This window comes from Diadema antillarum, unplaced genomic scaffold, assembly GCF_040938485.1.
Source record: "Diadema antillarum isolate AM-2024a unplaced genomic scaffold, OU_Dant_1.0 seq00000407_RagTag, whole genome shotgun sequence".
NCBI classification, from domain to species: domain Eukaryota; kingdom Metazoa; phylum Echinodermata; class Echinoidea; order Diadematoida; family Diadematidae; genus Diadema; species Diadema antillarum.
Genome location: NW_027271395.1, coordinates 726,351 through 746,641, shown reverse-complemented (window position 1 = coordinate 746,641; position 20,291 = coordinate 726,351). Strand labels below are relative to the sequence as shown.

The 20,291-nt window shown below is 38.3% G+C and overlaps 1 protein-coding gene across 1 annotated transcript in view; it reads left to right on the top strand.

The window, feature by feature from the left end:
• Positions 1-18,520, top strand: part of LOC139732272 (polyamine-transporting ATPase 13A3-like) — a 40,863-nt gene extending 22,343 nt beyond the window's left edge. The window contains exons 12-30 of the mRNA XM_071643145.1: positions 201-311; positions 1,461-1,507; positions 2,833-3,021; positions 3,792-3,853; positions 4,233-4,377; positions 5,109-5,219; positions 5,531-5,684; positions 6,057-6,180; positions 6,966-7,090; positions 7,657-7,847; positions 9,426-9,536; positions 10,264-10,496; positions 11,675-11,771; positions 12,450-12,522; positions 13,510-13,660; positions 14,332-14,480; positions 15,561-15,649; positions 17,530-17,613; positions 18,194-18,520. Coding sequence (XP_071499246.1) covers positions 201-311; positions 1,461-1,507; positions 2,833-3,021; positions 3,792-3,853; positions 4,233-4,377; positions 5,109-5,219; positions 5,531-5,684; positions 6,057-6,180; positions 6,966-7,090; positions 7,657-7,847; positions 9,426-9,536; positions 10,264-10,496; positions 11,675-11,771; positions 12,450-12,522; positions 13,510-13,660; positions 14,332-14,480; positions 15,561-15,649; positions 17,530-17,613; positions 18,194-18,349 — 2,402 coding nt within the window. The 3' untranslated portion in view covers positions 18,350-18,520. The remainder of the gene's footprint in view (positions 1-200; positions 312-1,460; positions 1,508-2,832; positions 3,022-3,791; positions 3,854-4,232; positions 4,378-5,108; positions 5,220-5,530; positions 5,685-6,056; positions 6,181-6,965; positions 7,091-7,656; positions 7,848-9,425; positions 9,537-10,263; positions 10,497-11,674; positions 11,772-12,449; positions 12,523-13,509; positions 13,661-14,331; positions 14,481-15,560; positions 15,650-17,529; positions 17,614-18,193) is intronic.
• Positions 18,521-20,291: the final 1,771 nt, after the last annotated feature.

Here is a 20,291-nt window from a genome sequence, read left to right as displayed (position 1 = left end):
TGATGACTCACATTGTGTGCACACTGTTGAAATGCTCGAATTTAACAGTGTGAAGAGATTTCACACTGTGTTCACACTTACTTCACAATGTGTTTCACAATGTGTTTCACACTGTGTTTCTCACACTGTGGACAGTGTGGGGTTTTTTCCAACAGGGACACAGCAATGCCCTAATTGTATTATTCGTTCTCACCCGGTAGGATTTTCCACGGCAAAGGGCAGGCTGGTGAAGTCGATCCTCTACCCCAAACCAACAGAGATCAAGCTTTATCGAGACGCACTACTTTTTGTTGGCATTCTCTTCATCATCGGTAAGATAAATTCAGATTTTAAGATTAAAGGGATGGTATAGTGGTATATGGTTGAGGTGACGATTCAGCTTTTAACTTTTTTTGAGATACTTAGAAATCACTGCCTGAAATGTTAGAAAGCATACAATCCTAAGAGGAATTCAAAGTTTATCTAATGAAAATCGGTTATGAAATGGCTGAGATATCCAAAAACAAGTAAAACTAAGTGATCCTAATAAAAGGTGTAAGTTCCACCTTTTATTAGAATTGCTTTGTTTTGGATATCTCAGCCATTTCAAAACCAATTTTCATCAAATAAACTTTATTCCTTTTAGAATTGATATGCTCTTTCACATTTCATAGGAGATTTCTCATTATCCCCAAATTCATCTTCTGAAAACGTTGGAAACCTGAAGCCCCATCTCAGCCAAAACTGTACCATCCCCTTAAACGTATACACACTCTCCTTGGATGGGAAAAATATATACAAAAAAAATACAGATGGATGAACGAGTAAAGTCGTTGTACTATTTTCCTCCGTGTTCTACTTCTATGAAACAACCTCCAACTGTTTTTTTTCTCTCTCTCTTGATATTTCCGGCTTCTTCTGCTGAATGACTGTAACGTGTAGCAGACGATAAGATAATGTACATGACTAAATATTGACTTGCGTCTTGTGTGACCGGGTAATAAATCTGGTAGATATGAGACGGGAAAATGTATCTGTCAACCTTTAACCGTAGATAACAGAAGATATCACGCCATATCGCCATTGTAAGTTATGCGCACGTCTTATTACTAGACGTCGGCTATATTTTTTCTATATTTCCCTTTGTATTCCCTGTACAATCAACATTGACCAAAGGGAATATGTGCTTCCTACTGCATAATCGCCACTCTCAAACATTAATCATTAATTTTATTTTGATCAACATTACAAGCAAATATACGCTGAAATTTGAAACTCTTTTGAAACCGTTTGACGAATGAGTAGTTTTGTGTAACGTGCACTACTTGTCAGACGTATTCTGGCGCACAGCTAGTGTATCATTCTTGTTACATTAATCAATTTGTAAGTGACACATGATGCTATTTTGACATTGATTTTCTCTGAAACGTTACATTACGTGTTACATTTAATTATCTTTTCATTTGATTGACACTTGACAGCTATTCTGGGAGTTATTTATACCAGTACTATGATGGCTCTTGCTGGCGTAAGTATAATGTGGCGCTCAGGTCGGTATTCACAACGAAATTTTTGAGTAATACATGTATTTTACAAATTCGACTGAGTAAATTTGCAAGACACATATCGCATATTTACTGACATCCAATCAGGTACGCTTGTTATGCGTTTAACGTGAGTCCAATTCTAAGGACTATTCATTTGATTAAAGCAACCTTTGCTCATTCGAGCCTAAAAGTGCGACGCCACTTTATTATTGCCTCATGTGCACGTTGACTTTTATGACCAGAGTGTATTGAAGCAAACAAACTGAATGGTATGAGTTGCATGAGGATCGCACGTGAATTAGAGATAAAAAGAACAAATATGATTGCGAAATTTCACATGCTGCCAAAGCGATATCTAGTTTCGTCACAACTATACTTAACTGGCAAATTAGCTGAAGCGAAGGAGTCACCTTTAAGTCACCTTTGACCTACACATCACAAATCTTCACTGAATGTCCTTTTGTTCTTGTTGTTTTTGTTGTTCGGTTGTGAGCATATTCTATATTAATTGCTTCAGGTTACAGTAGTGTTTCAATAACCTAATGATAATCATTTCTATGGGGAGCAAGTGGTTGTGACTACTATAGACCTACTGGGTTATCAATCAAAAACAATTCATAATTATAGTCATGTTAAAGGTGCGTATAACTTATATACGCGAATGTTATGCGCCACTTCTTGTAAATGTCGCAATGTAGAAATCAGTTACGAAAACCGAATGTTACCGTATCCGGTTGGAATGACTGTGTAGAGATATGTAAACGCTTAAATTCCTTAATATTCATTTTTTTTTTAAATTATGTCAGACTTTAATCAAACTTGTACAATTCTGTTCATTATTGTCAAGGTGAAGGTGGAATAGATTTGATATGCTGATTGAAGTTACTGACATAACATGCATCATGTGTGTATCAAACTTACTTTAACATTGATATTATCAAACTTGCAATAGTGAGAATGTGTCTACCAAAAACCCCACATGTCCATAGTCAGTAGTACGAATAGTAGCATGATTGCATTACGAAATAATGATAAAATGATATACCTATAAGCGTCACAAGACTACTACGTTGTATTTATTTACTCTAACATGATTTCCGTGTTATACAATATGTAGTGAGACATTCAGAAATATAATTATTGCCACCATGTTGTGTTCACAATTAATTATGAATACATAATATACACGAATGTGTGTGTTGCTGTGTGTGCGTGCGTGTGTGTTATCGTTTGCTACAGTTTGGAAAAAAATAAAAACATAATTACCATTATTTTTTGAGACACATTATTTCTTTCTTAACGGCAGTCTAGCGCGTCGAAGACGGCAACTCACGCTATAGACATCATCACCATAGCTGTACCGCCGGCCCTGCCCGCTGCTCTCACCATTGGCATGGTGTACGCACAGTTCCGACTGAAGAGGCAAGGTATCTTCTGCATTAGCCCACAGCGAATCAACCTATGTGGGACTATCGACGTTGTTTGTTTTGACAAGGTAATGATTATTCGTCTGGTTATCAAGTAAAATCTATGTCAAAAAAGATCGACATGGCACCACTTTACTTGGAATAAACACCGATCTCCTCAAGTGGGCGTTTGAAAAAAATGAATGTTCACATTCAGCGATAAGACAGAAATCTGAATAAATGCGGAGGGACTTTTTCAACATTTGAGTCACAGAGTGCAAGATTTGATAACAAAGTTTATACACCAGCTGGCCACGCCCCAAGGGTGGGCCGCAAAGCTCTCGCATAGACCGCGATGTCTTCCCAAAACAAAAAACGAACAGGATTTGTATTCGATCTACACATGCTAACTGCCCCCCCCCCAAAAAAAAAAACAAACAAAAAAAAAACAAAAAAAAAAACCCCAAACAAACAAACAAAAAAACAAAACAAAACAAAAACAAAAACAAACAAACGAACAAACAAATAAAAAACTTTGAAATAGCTAAAGTGGGCCTCGGGTTTAAAAGAAAAATAAAGGTTGAGAAGCGTGTCTTTAGGAGACTCTCCTATTGTGCCACGCCGACATGGTAAAGAATGGCCCGAAAAGAATTCGCATTGAGAAAAGTATGAATGTATGATATGCATGGAAACCGAATATTTTCCATAACTCTTTTGCGTATATGCTTTATTCGTCGTTGTGATGACGATCAATCGTCAGTTATGTTGCACTGCCATTTTGTTTGCTAAATCAACCGAACCATGGACTGTGTTGTGATAAGAAGCATAATCTTCTGACAATGGGTTTTAAATCACGCAGACTGGAACACTAACCGAAGATGGTTTGGACATACAGGGTGTCCACCGGGCCAGTGATGGGCGGTAAGTGTAGTGATGTTCGCTGCTGTTTTGCGTCGACTGTGACTAGATTACCATAATTCACTGTATCCCACAGATAGTAGTATCAGAATTAAGAATACGGTGTATTGGCATAGTGAAGTTTGTGCGTAGATACATTGACCGTTACACAGTAAGCTTCGAAATTTGCAATACCGGTGTGTGACGTAATTTTTCCGTACACTACACCATAATTCTCATTTTAGAGCAGTATGCATAGTCCGACAGTGCCTTTAATAGCTACACAACAATATTTAAAATTGTCTTAAATGTACTGTTTTTCTTTTAACCGGGAATTTTGTTTAATCAGTTATCATTACATTTTGTTCCCTCTGGACATTTCAAACCTTCTCCACAATCGCAGGTTCCGTGAAATGGTCCGTGAAGCGAAGCTGCTCCCACGTGGTCCCGTTCCCGCTGCCATGGCAACGTGCCACGAGCTGATGCAGGTAGATGGTGAGGTCATGGGTGACCCGCTGGACATAAAGATGTTTAACGCCATAGGATGGGTGAGGAAAGATCTTGTTTACCCTTGATTTCTCTCGGCTTGCAGTTACATTATTTAGATATACATTCTCTGATTGCTGCATAATATTATGTCTAAAAGTGGATAGGTGGGTACTTTCTCACAATTAGGTAATACTCAATTTAGTTATTGACATATTATTGATATATATATATAATTATATATATATATATATATATATATATATATATATAATCATACATACTTGTAAATCACCACAAAAGTCTGAAAATGTTGTAAATATCAAACTAAAGAAAAATAGAATATTTGCTTTTTCTTTAAACTTTGATTAAGATTGATATTTATATGCATTATCTTAGATAATTTAGTTTATCTTAACTAAGTCCTTATAGATGGTTTGAAATGCGAAATTTTCAAAATTTTATGAAAAAAAATTTCCGAGTGCAATATTTGTTTTACATATCTATATTACCAAGCCTGTGATTGTCATGTCTAAACCCATAACATCGAGATTAGTTTGAGCTGAAATACACTTTATCACCTTATGTCGCTTCATAATTATCAAGAGTTTTGACAGAACACGGCATGTGCTGTCTCGCTTCATGAATTCGTACATAAATATGCTTTTGGGTGCATCTAGCTTCGTCTGTTTGAAAACACAACTTTATCTCATGGCATCCTTTTCATGATTAAAGTTCGTCTGTTCGTTTCCTCAAAAACAAAACAAAACAAAACAAACAAACAAACAAACAGTCACTTGATCTGGGTGAAAAGAAGGACACGACGCTAGAGGGCGTACTAGCGCTGGCACGAAATGATTCGTGGAAGGAGACTTCAGCTGACCCTTCGGAAGACGTTGGGGAGGTAAAAAAAAAAGTGGCAAGCAACGCGTTTTCACGTGGTTCAAGTTTGTGTGTACATGTGTATGTGTATGGGTGTGTGCGTGTTTGTTTATTTTAAAGGGACAGTTAAGGTATATGCTTAAGTGTGCTGTGTGTAATGTGTTTATTATGTACGTATATGTATGTGAGATGTGATCGAGTTGAATAATGATTGGCGTCAAGATACATTATCATCATTATGGTATTAGTTAAATACAGTATCTGTGAAGGTATTATTTTGCATCATATATAGAAATCATTTAGAGATTCATCTGTTTATTGAAATTATTCGAGGAAATGGAAGAGTTTGCTACCTTGAAGATCTACCCCTTTTCTTCGGCCTTGCAATCGATGGGCGTCATTACAGCGGAGACGTCAACCAGAAAACCGTATGCCTTCGTCAAAGGGTCGCCGGAGAAAATACGACAACTGTCGAAGCCAGATTCCGGTAAATAAACCGAACACGGAGATGAAATTCTTCGTATATCTTCTTCCTTTTTTTTTACATAGCTCATCATGTATGCATTATTCAATCATGGATATGCGCAGCAAGAGTGTGTTAAGGGTACTCGATTTTCAATCCTTTATTACTGTGAAATTGAATCGGACAGATCAGGCATAACAATCATTATCGTCATCGCCTCTTCCGAAATTACGATTTTATGGTGAAGATGTAAGTATTTAGAATAGAATTTCCCGAAGTCAAAACTTATTGAAATCATCTAACTCTACTCTGCTGGATTGAGCGGTTTCTGGAAACCAGGTTTACAGCAGTCATCGTCCCTGGACTAACGTTGTTTGTCTCAACCTGTGTATACAGTCCCGGCAGATTTCGAAGCCGTACTGCAAGGCTACACCAAGCTCGGACTGCGTCTCCTCGCGTTGGCATGGAAACCACTTGATATCGATCCGGAGGACATTGCCGGCATTACAAAGATCCAGAGGTAATGATGGTGTGGAAGAATATTTCAGCGATGATGATGATGTTGATAATGACGCTTAAGATGATAATGATAGTATAAGGATGAAGATTCTGATAATAATTATAAAAGTGATGATAACAGTCATGATAATTATAAGGACAAGAAGAAGGGAAAAAAGAAGAGGAGGAGAAGGAGATAAAGAGGATAATCATATTATTGATCCACTTTTGCTCTAATGCTATCACTTTTCTCCTCGATTTCAGAATTATTTGGAATAATATTGGAGCCATATACACACCATGTAGCGGCATGCCCGCGCATATCAACAAAAAGTCAATGCTAAAACGTAAAACATACTATTATTGCAATCTGAACCAAATTCTACGTTTTTTTCTCAGTTCTCGTGATTTATATATTATAATGCCATTGGAATGATTTGTAAGTGATGACTGTTGTCGTCATCATAGTATCTTTCCCTCAATGAATTAGAACTCGAACTGGACATTACACAAAATTAATGATTACCCCATCAGTTGTGCCTTGTATAAATTTCCATGTCATCTTTCCTCAATTAGTGAAGATTTGTAGTGAAATTCATAGGTGCAAATTGAACGATGAAAAGATTATAATTTCATCAGCAAAATTCCCTCAGATTTGTTATCGATCCATCAATCAATCAATAAATCAATCAATCAAATAATCATTCATTCATTCATTCAATCAATCAATCAATCAATCAATCAATCAATCAACCAAGTTCATCAACACATATAGGCCTACTATTTGTTCATTCACGACGTCCACAGGGACGCGATCGAATGCGACCTGGAATTCCTCGGCTTCCTTATCATGCAGAACAAGTTGAAACCTGCGACAAAGCCTGTCATCCAGGAGCTCAACGAGGCGAAGATTCGATCCATCATGGTCACAGGTAAATACCGTCATGAATTATTTTTCGGGTTTTTTTGTGCTTGTTTTAAAGCTTCCTTCGAGTGTGTCTTACTTTTAGGGCATATTCATGTAACCGTATCATACTACAGTAATTTCAGTTTCCCTGCTCTATATTTTGTTTTCAATTCAAATAGTATACATTTCCAATTTCGCAAATTACATTGAAGATAAAACGATTACGACAAAACAATGTAACTAATGAAAAATATGCAAACATACAACTGTATATACACTGGCCTTGCACACTCGACATGTAGTCTACAAATGTGACTGGACATATAACTGGTGTCTTTGCTGGTGTTTGTGCCACTGGCTTTTATAAATAGAATAAATTTCATGCAGTTAAGTAGCATGGCTTTCTTAGAAACTGGGGAACAGGAGGATATAATTGTTCCTATTTTGGAAGCTATGGACATCTTATCCAATAACGACAAGTCATGCGGTAAATAGACAGAGTGAAGCCATACAAGCAATGTACTTCATAAATAGGTTGCTATAGGTTTAATTTTAGATCGTACTGTCATTGTACGCATCTATCCTCTATAGGAGACAATATTTTTACTGCCATCTGCGTTGGGCGGGAGTGCGGAATGATACAATCGGGCACCACGGTGCTGCGGATCGAAGCCAAACCACCGTCAGCGGAGAACAAGCCCATCATCACGATCACTCCGCTGGAGGATGAGATGAAAGAAGAGCCAGATGAACACTCCTTCAACTCAAATAGGGAGTGTTTGGTAAGCGATATATACTCTGTATCGTATAGTTTTGACTGTCAAAATAAGGCATTATAGCTGTCCATCAGCAAATTATCCACGCAAGACTGGTAATTTAATGAGAGTGATGAACTACCAATTAATTTAAGTCGTTGCGTGTAGCATCCCATTTCTCTTTATTACTATCATAGATAATGACATCACGTGACTTCCATTATCATAGTCACCCATTTGCTCTGTAGGCATTCACTTCTGTAACGCATGCATACATCTATACATCAAGGTTAATGTATGTTTTTTTGTGTGTGTGTTAGCGTCACTCTTGCAAGAAGCTAAACGCTCAGTTTCGGTATTTTTTCCCTCTTGTAATTAGTCTTGTAGTTCGTGAAAGGTCTGAAGAGTGTGTAAATATACTAACAAGCTTAACCCTATTAAGCCCAAGCTATTTTGACCCCTCGCAGGCCCAAGGGGGGCATATTGTGCCCCCCCCCCATATAACTTTTTATTATTTGATGTATCATCGTCATATTTGGCACGTGGGTAGAGTAACTCATACTCTTCATGACCGTACATTTGAATTTTCACAAGGTCACCCATGGAGGGCGCTATTTACCAAAATATAAAGAAATACATAGGAAATATGCTAAAAACATGATTTTTCTGTATAATTTCTTTATCCCCATTAAATATGTCTTATTATAGACCGATCATTTTCATATTTGCCACAAGTGATAAGCAAGTTGAATTTTATTATTTGTTACGGTTGAAATTTCTCACGGTCACCACATGGGGGGCGCTATTCATATCAACATAGTGATACATTATGAGACCTGAGATGAAATGTTTGGGATGGGTACATATATAGTTATGACATTTCACATTTGCATAATACTGGAATTTTGAGATTACAAATTGATAATATGATAAACTAATGATATTAGAGGCATAATTTGGGTAAAGAAATCAAAATAACTCAAAATATGAGGACAATCTTTAGAAAATATTATTGTTTTCAATTATCTCTATTGTATCTATTGTTTTATGCCTTTGTCACATAAAAACAAAGGAAATGATAAGAAAAACTTTCCAGGAACATAATTACTTCAAATTTTGCTCCTTCAACAAATTTCAGCCAAGAAACACCCATTTCATACACTGTAATGCTGTTAAATGAAATGGGAACAGAAAAAAAGATGCAAAATCTGACTGACATGGTCAGTTTATGGTTGCCATGGCAACCAGCAACATCAAACATAGCTAAATTATATATCAAAATGTTTGCAATAAGATTTTAGGGAAAGTCACCAAATTTGGTTGAAATCGGATTAAGGGCGAAGGAGTGGCAAACGAAAATCTGGTAGGGGGGGGGGCACAATGTGCCCCCCCCCCCTTGGGCTTTATATGGTTAATGAGTACTTGTAAGATATGGGATTTTCTTCGGAGATTCTTTGGTGCTGCGCCTCTTTATCATAGACGATAAGACGAGACGGTCCCCTCACACTTCCCATACGAAATGCTTTCGTTAGTGTCACATTGCGTTAATCATATTACCTAGTTATCTGTTTCATAGACCCATGTTTTGTCTATTTCCTATCAAAGCTTGGTGAGATGGAGAAGGCGATCGGAGAAAGAGAAGAATCTCGACTTCTTGTCCTGGATGGAACTTCTTTTGGAGTCATCTGCGAACATTATCCCGCCATGATTCCCAAGGTATTAACACAATGAATATTGATGGCTGACGTCATAATCGTTAATTTATTATTGCAGTATGATCTGCAGTGGATGAGTACTTAAAGGGGCATTCCAAACGATTTTCATAATTTCACATCATGTAGTACATAAATCGTCAGCTCCATGTATAGATTTGTGGAATTTGTTGTGGTCCTTGAGCTGAGAAACCACTACCGATACTTTGAAAATCCTTCAACAAATTACGCTGCAATGTGTTGATGACATAGGAGCCTCACATGATATTTCGGAAATGTAGCAGTGTCATTCCATTACAATACCGCTCGCTTGACAAGTTCACCTGTGTAGAATCTATGCATGGCATCTTCTTTTGTTCTGCTTCCTTGAGCCTCAACTCATACATTCTTATGGTGAGGCTGCCATGTCATCATCCCTGTTCATTGCAATTTATTATAGATTTTGAAAACCTTCATATTCGTCATCCCAATCACTTTAAATTCTGAAACTCTGTACTCCGTACAAATAATATATAGTTTTTCTAATGTAAAAGTCTGAAAATCATTGGGAGGTCTCCTTTAAAGATGAAACCCTTGTGTTGTACCGCTCACCGTTACTATACAATAATCAAGCGATTTGAATACATTGGGGTTTGAGATGCATAAACAAAGAAGGAAAATCAAAGCCAAACCAGGTAACATCTGCTACTTCATCGCCTGACCCGAGAACGTTCCCCTGCGATCCCTTACAGGTCGCGGCTCAGGGGATAGTCTTCGCCCGTATGTCACCCGACCAGAAATCCCAGCTAGTCGAGGAGCTGCAAGCTCTTCAGCTTTCTGTCGGGATGTGCGGGGATGGAGCTAATGATTGTGGCGCCCTCAAACAAGCTCATGTGGGAATCGCCTTATCACAAGCAGAGGCGTCGGCGGCTGCACCCTTCACGTCAAAGACCGCAACTATCAGCTGTGTACCGATAGTCATCAAGTAAGTGCTATATAACAGGTATGAAGAAGTAGATTGTGTCCACAAAATTATACAGAGATGTATGAACACAATTTTGTTTTATGGAGACAATTTTGAATAATACATTGTTTACTTATTAATCATCTAGCGATCCACGTCCCACAAGCTTTGCTTTTTAGTGGATCACTATTTTCCATAATCGAATTTATTTTCCGCATGCCCACGAAGTATATATGCATTGTTACTCCTAATTATTGTTGTTGTTATATAACTTATCGTGTATATTACATGGATCTTCTGCAAATGTTTGAGCAATATCATTTCATGACATGTACACTTTGTACTATGTTTTGATTTTCGTTGATTGGAAATAAACTATGATTGAATTGAATTGAATTGAATTTCACACGTTTGTACACACACATACACGTGCGCGCATCCCCCCAACACACGTGCACATTTGAATACTCATACTCCCATTATTTCACTTCACCTCCATCTTGAACTTTCGAAAAAATAATAACACTTACTATAATTATGTGCTTTTGATAGAATTAATACGTATTTTAGAGAACGAAAAATGGTCTATACTACAATATTTACTTAATTTCTATTTTTCTGTTTTAGCTGCTCAGTCATTTCGTTGAAGTGCGGCATTTGTTTTGTCGTTTCGTCTCTCAAAATAGTTAACCAAAAGAGTGAATGTGTACACCTAGCTGTCCTGATGACTATCAAGAATCTGGTGTAGAAAGGAATGCAATGCAGCCTCTGTGTCGTAATATCATCTTGTTAATGCCGGAATGATTATAGTAATGCCAAAGCTGTATTGGAGGACGGTGCCCTCATACATGGGGTAAACGATCAATTAGAACATTAATTAGAAAATGTATGCCAGTAACTATTGGTATGGTCATCTAGGATATCTAAGGGAGCGTATCCAAACCAATGATCTGTTATCATGAATAAAAAGTCTGTTATTGTACTTAAAGTGTGAATGTAGAGATGGGATGATATTTGTTATTCTGAAGGTTCGTCAATCCGAAAATGAATAGAAGGTGCACACTGCTAATAATGAAACGAACCTTCGGAATCGTTTTCGTCTTAACGAACCTTCTGATCGGAATAGCGAACTGTGACCATAAAAGTATGTCAAGTGCTCACGCCTCCTATTTGATCTTTTCCACTACACCACTACACAGGGAAGGGCGTTGTGCCATGGTGACGTCATTTGGTCTATTCAAATACATGGCACTGTACAGTCTTGTCATGTTTGCTACCGCTACCGTTCTTACCTCCGTAAGTACCCCATTCTTGGGTATCGCATTTAAAGTATTATAGTTGTTGATTTGGCCTTTAAACTGTTTATCATAATTGCTTCTAATATGATGTTTACCAGGACTGGTACTATGATGAACCTAAACAACAGAGAAATTTGGGATTTTTGTTTTGCTTTTGTTTGTGTGCTTTGGATGCTTGTTTGTTTGTTTTTATTTAGTTTTGGTTTTTTTTTTTTGGTTTTTTGGGGTTTTTTTGCGGCGTAGTCAGCCAAGAAACCGTTATGACAACAGAGACGAGGAATGATATCCCAATTGTAACATCTTATTCTGTAAATACAAGATTCCTTAAATTATATAGGCTTAGAAGTGATGCTGGCCTGTATTACAATAGTTTTTACAGTATTTCTAAGATGCCAAAGCCACGAATAATTCCAAACATTAGCATTTTAACCCAATTTTTCTCTCAATTTATGAGTTTTAGCAGGGGCAAAACAAGTTTCATAATGTGTTCATGCAATATGGCGCAATCTTGCAAAGCTGTTGAACATAAACAACACAAAGTAAAGAAAAAAGAACAACATGAAGTTAGAAAGAACAAAGTTTGATATCGTTTGTTCACAACTGGTACTTCAGATATTGACATATGCCGTTGCCATTTTTTTTAAATTAATTCTCTTCTATTGCTATTCGTCAACAGGTGAAATACTACATCGGCGACATGCAGTTTTTCATATTTGACATCGTCTTGTGTACAGCTTTTGTCCTCACAGGTGTGTATAGGACTACTGTTTGTGTAAAGCCCCGTCTTAACAGGCCGCAGAAAAAAAAAAAAGGTAGCCTCGGGGTAGCCTCCGGAGAAGATTGTGTCTGATATTAGACACAACACGGTGGACAGCCTCCGGAGAGCCTTCGGAGAAATCTTACCCTGCGATCGACCAGGGTAAATGCGGGGTAGCTTCCGGAAAACCACCGGAGGACCACCAGAGGTCTGTTAAGACGCGGCTTAAGATGATGAATGGGGTTATTGATTCTAAATGAGTGAAATTAGACGCGTATTATCAATAGCTGCAACATGTTATTATTAACCGCTTAATAGGTTCCATTATGTTTAGCTTAACCGTTTGCGTGCTTTGAGGGCCAGTTAGCACAGAAATCCCCGTGTAGCATTGTACACACTGTCCAAAGTCCCTGGCATAGAGAGAATTAAAAGGAGAAGTTGTCTCCCTGCTAAGCGTATACGGCATTCCCAAGCAAAGCACTCTCCCAGACTCTCAGTAACTTGAACTTTTAACCCAAACTCTTGACAACGAAAATAATTTGCGTCCTCACAGATTTGAATAGCACGGGAGGCTTGATAAAGTATTCGCATACTTAATAATACCCAGAAAAGACTTCGATTCAAGTTTCGATTCAAATGTTTGTCAGAAGATTTTCAGAGATAGAACGGTTTAAGAGGGAAGGTCTGATTTTCAGTCACTTCCTTTAACTTTCAGAACTAATGCTAGATAAAAACGTGTTCGGCGGAGGTTACACCCCGCGAGACGGTGCTTGACTCACCATCCTTATACTACTATAACTTGAAAAAAAAAGAAGAATCTACACACATATCCCAGAATATTATGTGGAACATTAATCAACTAATAACACCGCGAGCAGTGGAGAATCTAATATAATGTCCTACCTGTAATGAATTCATCTATCGACCTCGAAAACATGTTCAACCGGAGAATCCTGTCTGTTCCCTGTCTGATCCCCAGTTGGTGGCAACAAGGCCCACGACAAGATCTCGACCAGACGGCCGCACACCAAACTCGTCACCCCACCTATAGTATTCGCCCTCATCTCACAGGTGCTCGTCCAGTTCGCCATCCAGATTGTCACTCTCGTCCTGGTCCTCCGGCAACCCTGGTAAGTTTACGGTGGATCATGGAAGAGATCACACTTGGCATTACTTGAATTGAAGCGAACTGATTCGAATTTCCTCCTTCCGCAATCAGTGCATGGTTGCTGTACTTGCACCGCTGATGGAATATCATGGATCGAACTTCGCTTTTCACGATTTATGGATACAATGAAATAGTATCGCGAGATGTTTTAAGAATACAATGAGGAAATATTAATTAACTGGCAAGATTCTAAAGTAGTGGACACGTTGAGGTGCAGATGGAAGAGTGAGAGTGAAGGAGGTTGATGTATTGTTACCCTTGTATTCCTTACTCTACTCCACCACCACCGTTCTTTTCCCACTCCAATGAGGACTGTTATGTTGACAACTGATGGGTCAAATACGGGGGAAACTTCCTCAGATACGCAATTAATACCCTTGACACAAAACCATTCGTAATTGACGTAAGACTGTACCATAAGGAAATGCAGTCAAACCCGTCTATAGCGGCCACCCAAGGGAGACAGGTGACCGCTATTTGCAGATTCTGTGGCTTTGATTTTTTTCTCAGACATGTCAGAGGGAATCGTTTTAGTGGTCGTATAGGGCAGGTGGCCGCTATTGACAGGTTTGACTGTATACATTAATACTTAGCCATGTCTATCATGTTTAATATTCATTCATCTGTGTACAGGTACGAGCCACACGAGATTGATTCGGTTCACAGGAACGTGGTGTCGTACGAGAACACGGCTGTCTTTTACGTCTCAAACTTCCTCTACCTAATCTTTGCCTTCGTCTACACACCGGGTCCACCTTACAGCAACCGCTTCTACAAGAACAGTGGGTTTCGATCCTTTCATTACACTACCCCCTGCTAGATATAGACTGGGTCCTGGGCACCATTTCATGAAAGTTGTCAGCCCCGACAAGGTGCCAGTCTCTGACAATCACCACAAGTCAGTGATCAGACCTTCTCAGCCAATCACAACCAAGGAGTTTACTGGAATTATCGGAGACTGATGACAACTTGGTAGGGCTGACAACTTTCATGAATCGGTACCCTAATCCATTTTGCTTGCTTCCTTCATACGTGTACTCCCCCATCGCCTTCCATCTGCAAATCGTCTCCGTATCTTAGGATTAGATTTTGCCAAAAAAAACCCAACCAACAAACAAACAAAAACAAAGACAACGAGAAAAAATCTGCTGAAAACTGCTTATATCCAAATGTGGCGAACCAATGGAGTCATATGGAGTCAAAAGGGGCCTGAACTTTCGATCCGAGTAGAATCTTCGTCAGGAGAAGATGACTGAGGAATTAATAGATCAATATCATCCTTCCCGGCCATCAAATGAAATTGATTGAAACTATTAAAGGTAGCCGACATGCAACGACATTGTAACTTTCAGTCATGGTAACACGTGCCCCGTAAATAAGATATACATTTGAGATATGCTGGATCAGGCGTTAGGGCTGTCCCATTGGTTTACATACAAACATATTACAACATAATCCTGTTTTGGGTCGATAATTCCACAACTAAAATCCCTTTCCCCTAAAAGCCATAGTTGGTCGGCTATTTCACAGGAAGCTGATGCAAAGATAAAACTTCTTCTCTTTTAAATTAAAGCAAAGAAGAGGAAATATAGTTGATTAATTTGTGCAAGGGTCATTTTATGCACTTACACAAAATATCCACTTCCTCCAAGATGCGTGTATGTTTGCTCCTAAAATTGCTGGCTTGTGAATACATGTGACATGTTTGAGTTCCACAACTCTCTTAAATTTATGTCCGATGTGGTGACACGTCTCCCTTTCTGCATTCTGCCCCTTTGATTCTTTTTAAATTGATGATACAAACTGGTAACAAAGATTTTTTTTTTAAATCTTGTGGTGTTTGGTCCGGTGTTTTGTTTCAGTCCCACTGCTGGTGGTTTTCTGCGTACAACTCTTTATCCTTCTTGGATTCCTCTTTGCCTCTCCCCCAAAGATCGTCAAAGCGTTTCAGGTAAGACGGCTGTAGGTGAGGTCACCCTTATACAGTGCATTCCCGTTATACCGGAATCCTCGGGACCAAGTATAGATGATGATTTGGGGACCTCGTATATTTACTTCGTTGTAACCAGGATTTCGTTTTACGCATGTTCGTTATAACGGGATCGAGTTCACAGTATACTCCGAGACAATCCCTTCCACTACTTGCCCGCAATGATAATATTTTCCAGAAGAGAGGGTGTAAAAGCCATTCCTGCAAGTAAAAGCAAACAAACAAACAAACAAATAACCCCTTGTGGAATCCAGCACGTCTGTTGAGAATGAGAAGGGCGTTAAGTGGTCTTGAACACTATTGGGTTTAGTGACAACTTAACGCCCTATCATTCTCAACCGACTAAAACGTTCGACGCATTTTGGTTGTTAGTCTTTCTTACCTGATTTATATTTATGCAAATCCTGATTTTAAAAGGTACAGGAATGATTCTTGTCGTCAAATTCTGCTAAGAGCTGGTTAAAGGCAAATTGTTTTTTGTTGATCCACTCATTTTCTTTGAGACCGATAGTGATTCAGTGGCTCTGAAATTGAAGGAAATTATTATCGTCCAACATCCAGATGAGGTGGACGGAATTTCAATTTAGATTCATCGAGCTCAGGTCAATCATTCTTTAAAACATTAATTGCCATTTCCGAGTCTGCATGAATTCCCCCTATATATTTTATTATTACTTTAATTCTCTTTGTAATCAGAAAATGCCGCTTGAAAGGGACGATATCATAATGACAATAATGATACCTGTACACGTGATAGAAATCGCATTCTTTGACAAAGAACCCATTTTGTACTGACCGAAGGATTTTAAGTTAATGCCATAAGTGAAGAGAGAAAATATTTTCAATAAGTTTACTTTTTTATGTACATGAATGAGTGATTAGATTTCCCGCATCCATTGGTATACAGATGCAATGTGTATAGCAAAGGATAACACAATACTAAAAGCAGTTACATTGTACGTTTACCTGACATGATTGGGGATACTTAGATTCTGCAGTAGTACACCGCCACGCCGGGTCACATTATTTGGTATGCGCAATTCTGGCAACGTTTCTTGACAGATTTTATTCCAATTCGGTATGGAGGTGCATTAAAGACATAATGAGATCTAGCCGCCTCAGACTTTTGGTGGCGGTATTGCAACTGATTAACAAAGTTGTCTTAAAACAACTCTACGCAAGAATCATTCATTTAGATAAACTTGGATATGTACCAGTTTTAGTTATGCTGCCCCCAATGTTCCGCCTTTTCTTGGCCAAAGGTCGCCACTATGTTGTATTTCTTGCGTGTGCTCTACCATTCATTTTCTTGACAGGGTTTTTAAATTCATTTTTTTTTTCCATTTCAAAATTCATGCGTACCCACATTATGGTGAAATTCAGACCTCTGTTGTACGTTGTTTCTGGTAATACTACATGCTCCCTATGATCCGTCTTTTAAAGGGCCAGAGATCATATTGGTCGGTGTCTTATGTGCGCCACTGTAGGTGACGTCTCATGCTGAAATTTTGTACTCGGGTTCTTGATGGTCAAAATAGATTCCCGTTGTTTTTAATGATACATGTAGTTGTCAGTACTCCGTCTTTTGTACGGTCAAAGTCATATCTAGGTTGTTGTCTTGTACACTCTGTACTGGGCACACTCTTTGCCTGTTTTTTTTAAATTTTTTATGAAGGTACACCATGCTATACTCTTAACCCCTACACTTCAACGACCAGGGAGATACGCTTTCGTTGAATGGCAACGGATAATTCTTGTTATTTCGTTGTCGCTGAATCAATCCTTTATCAAAAAACAAAACAAAAAACAAAACAAAACAAACAAACTATGTTTCATTTCAGCTGACCGTGATTCCATCGTTGACATTCAAGTTTGTCTTACTGGGCCTCGTAGCTATTAGCTTCATGGCTTCCATGAGCATCGAGGTAAGCTTAACATCATTAGAAGAGAAGTGAAGAGTGAATGACATCGATATTTAACGGGGAGTTTGCCCCAAATGTGAACGTGAATTCTGTGAATGTATAAATTGTTAGTAGAACACTTTATTGAATTCTAAAAACGTTATCTGCTGTTTCAAATATTTATGTTAGTAGAACACTTCACACATCAGTATGGGAAACTGGAAATCATTTTAAAAGATATTGTTGGTAAAAGTGTTGGTTAAAATCATCGCCTCGGGGAAAAGTGTGTATATACCCTCCGCAGGAATTACGACTGCTATAGATTCAAATGAATGTGTACTTTTTATACAAGTTGATATTCATTAAAATATTTCTCTCTATGTCACTCTATCGATCTTCTAATCTACACATTGTATTTCTTTTTATTTATCCACATATTATATCCATTCGTCTCTCTATCTATATTTTGGTCTATCTATCTATCTATCTATCTATCTGTCTATGTATGTATCAAGACAGGATTGTAATAAGACAACCTTTGAAGATACTGTCACATTTTTCTTTAGTATGGTTGTTATTGTTGTTGTTGGTTTATTTTTTACAGTACGTGTTGGCGCCCTCAACGAGACTGATGAATCTGATCACGTGCCGATTGTGCCGCAAGGAGCCGCCGCGCAAATACCAAGGGGTGGAGCTCCGAGTCCTGCAGAAACCGTTCATGGAACTCATCTGCGAAGATGGGGCCGGAGTAAACCCTTAGCTCCTTAATACAACAAGCAATAATATGATGTACGAAAAGAGAAACTGTAGTCAAGAGAGCATGTATGCACGTGGATTTTTGCTTGCAATGGATGAGCAACGGAAATATATCTTTTGTTTGCGTCATCCGGACACTGATTTATCAATGACAGATTGATGTTTTTATGTCAACGCTTTATGAAAAGTACTTGGGGTTTTTTTTTTTTGTTTTTTTTTACTCTGCAACATGATTATATGCGACAATTTCAGATGTAATATTTATCGTGATTTAATTACTATGCACATAATTATTGTTATTTTGTTATCGGGTAATATGCTAGCTGTAATCTCATTTTTATTGATTATACTACCAGCTCTTCGAACTGTGTCCTATCATCTGAGTACAGTATACTGCTTTTCTCTCACTGGCAATCTATCTATCTATCTTTCGGCATCTATCTATCTATCTATCCATCTACAGTCTATCAGTTTATCTATCTATCTTCACTACATCGACGTATCCCCCCCACCTCAACACCTTTGTACAGATATTACACATAATGTATTATAAGTATGTTTTTCATGCAGAAAGAAAACAGTATACTGTTAGAGAAATTAAAAAAAAGTGTCGTCTACAACAAGACATATCATGAAAATTCCAGTACAGTTGTATATAGTTCATGTATTGCATCTGTACAAGTGAAATGAAGAAATGAACACCAATAATCAGACCAAAACATTAAACCACAAGTTCAGTCTTTCTAACATTTATGGCGGGAAGGAGAAAAGATTTACTCTACATGTACGTTATACATTTCTATATATATATATCTTTATACTTCCAGTTCATCGTGACGTGAAATTTTGTTTCTATTTTCTGAAAACGATGGAGAGGAGACGGTGAGTGTGGAACTAGGAGGGGGGAGGGAGGGGTGGTGCAGGGGGTTTAACTCGATCCCCCCTCCCCCCCCCCCCCCCCCCCCCCCCCGAGCCGCCTAGTGAAAATGTGATGAGCTTAGAAAAACGGCATCCCGTGTCAAGACCCACGCAGTGTGTCGGGGGAAAAAGTGTGAAGACCTTTTTTTTTTTTCTCTTGTCAGTCGAGAAAATTGTCATTGGAACAACCCCCTTCCAAGCAAACCCCTTCATAGATCCGTCCTTGCGTTCATGGAGATATCGTTAGACCAGGACCAAGAAGCAAATTTTGCTAACTTTAGAATATACCTCAATTTAACACAGTCGTCCAGACCATACTTGATCGTTCTTGGGACCTTATGAACAGGTTCTTACCAACTTTCATGTTTTAAACGTGGACATTGTGGTCTATAATTCTACATCAGGAATTTAACGTACATTAATATGCAAAAAATACCTCTCATTACAATAGTTGTTACTTGGTCCCACTGTCACCGCTTGTTGTTAATGGGAAACACGCCGATATTAAGTATAGTCTATGGAGTTGTGCGCTGGCACAGTGTAAAATGAACATTCTAAAGAGTCAGTGTCCGCTATTCCATCCGTGTATCACTCTCTATGTGTGCAGTGCTGTGAATCAGTAAATGTTGTATACACTGTAATACATTTTCATTTTGAATATCGTAATCACAGATGTATAGTATTATACCTGTGCATGCATAAACGCGCGGTGTTCATAAGTCAGCATTTTGGTTGTTTTATTGTTCATGCCTGCTTCCGCAGTTGCGCACTCGTCATACTCATTGTACATTATTGCTGCAAACGGGTTGAATGCTTTTGTGCGCTTTCACATAGCGTCACTATTCATTTTTGTTGTTGTATTTTCAGTAAACGCAGTAGATTATTGTTGTGACGAAAGAGGATAAATTTTCCAGTGCTATACCATACCAGAAAGTGATTTGGCAAAATGGATCACTTTTTTTTTTCCATTCAAGCTTGTCTAAAGCTTTTCTCTTCAAAACAGCGCACAATTCATGTGATATTGCTGC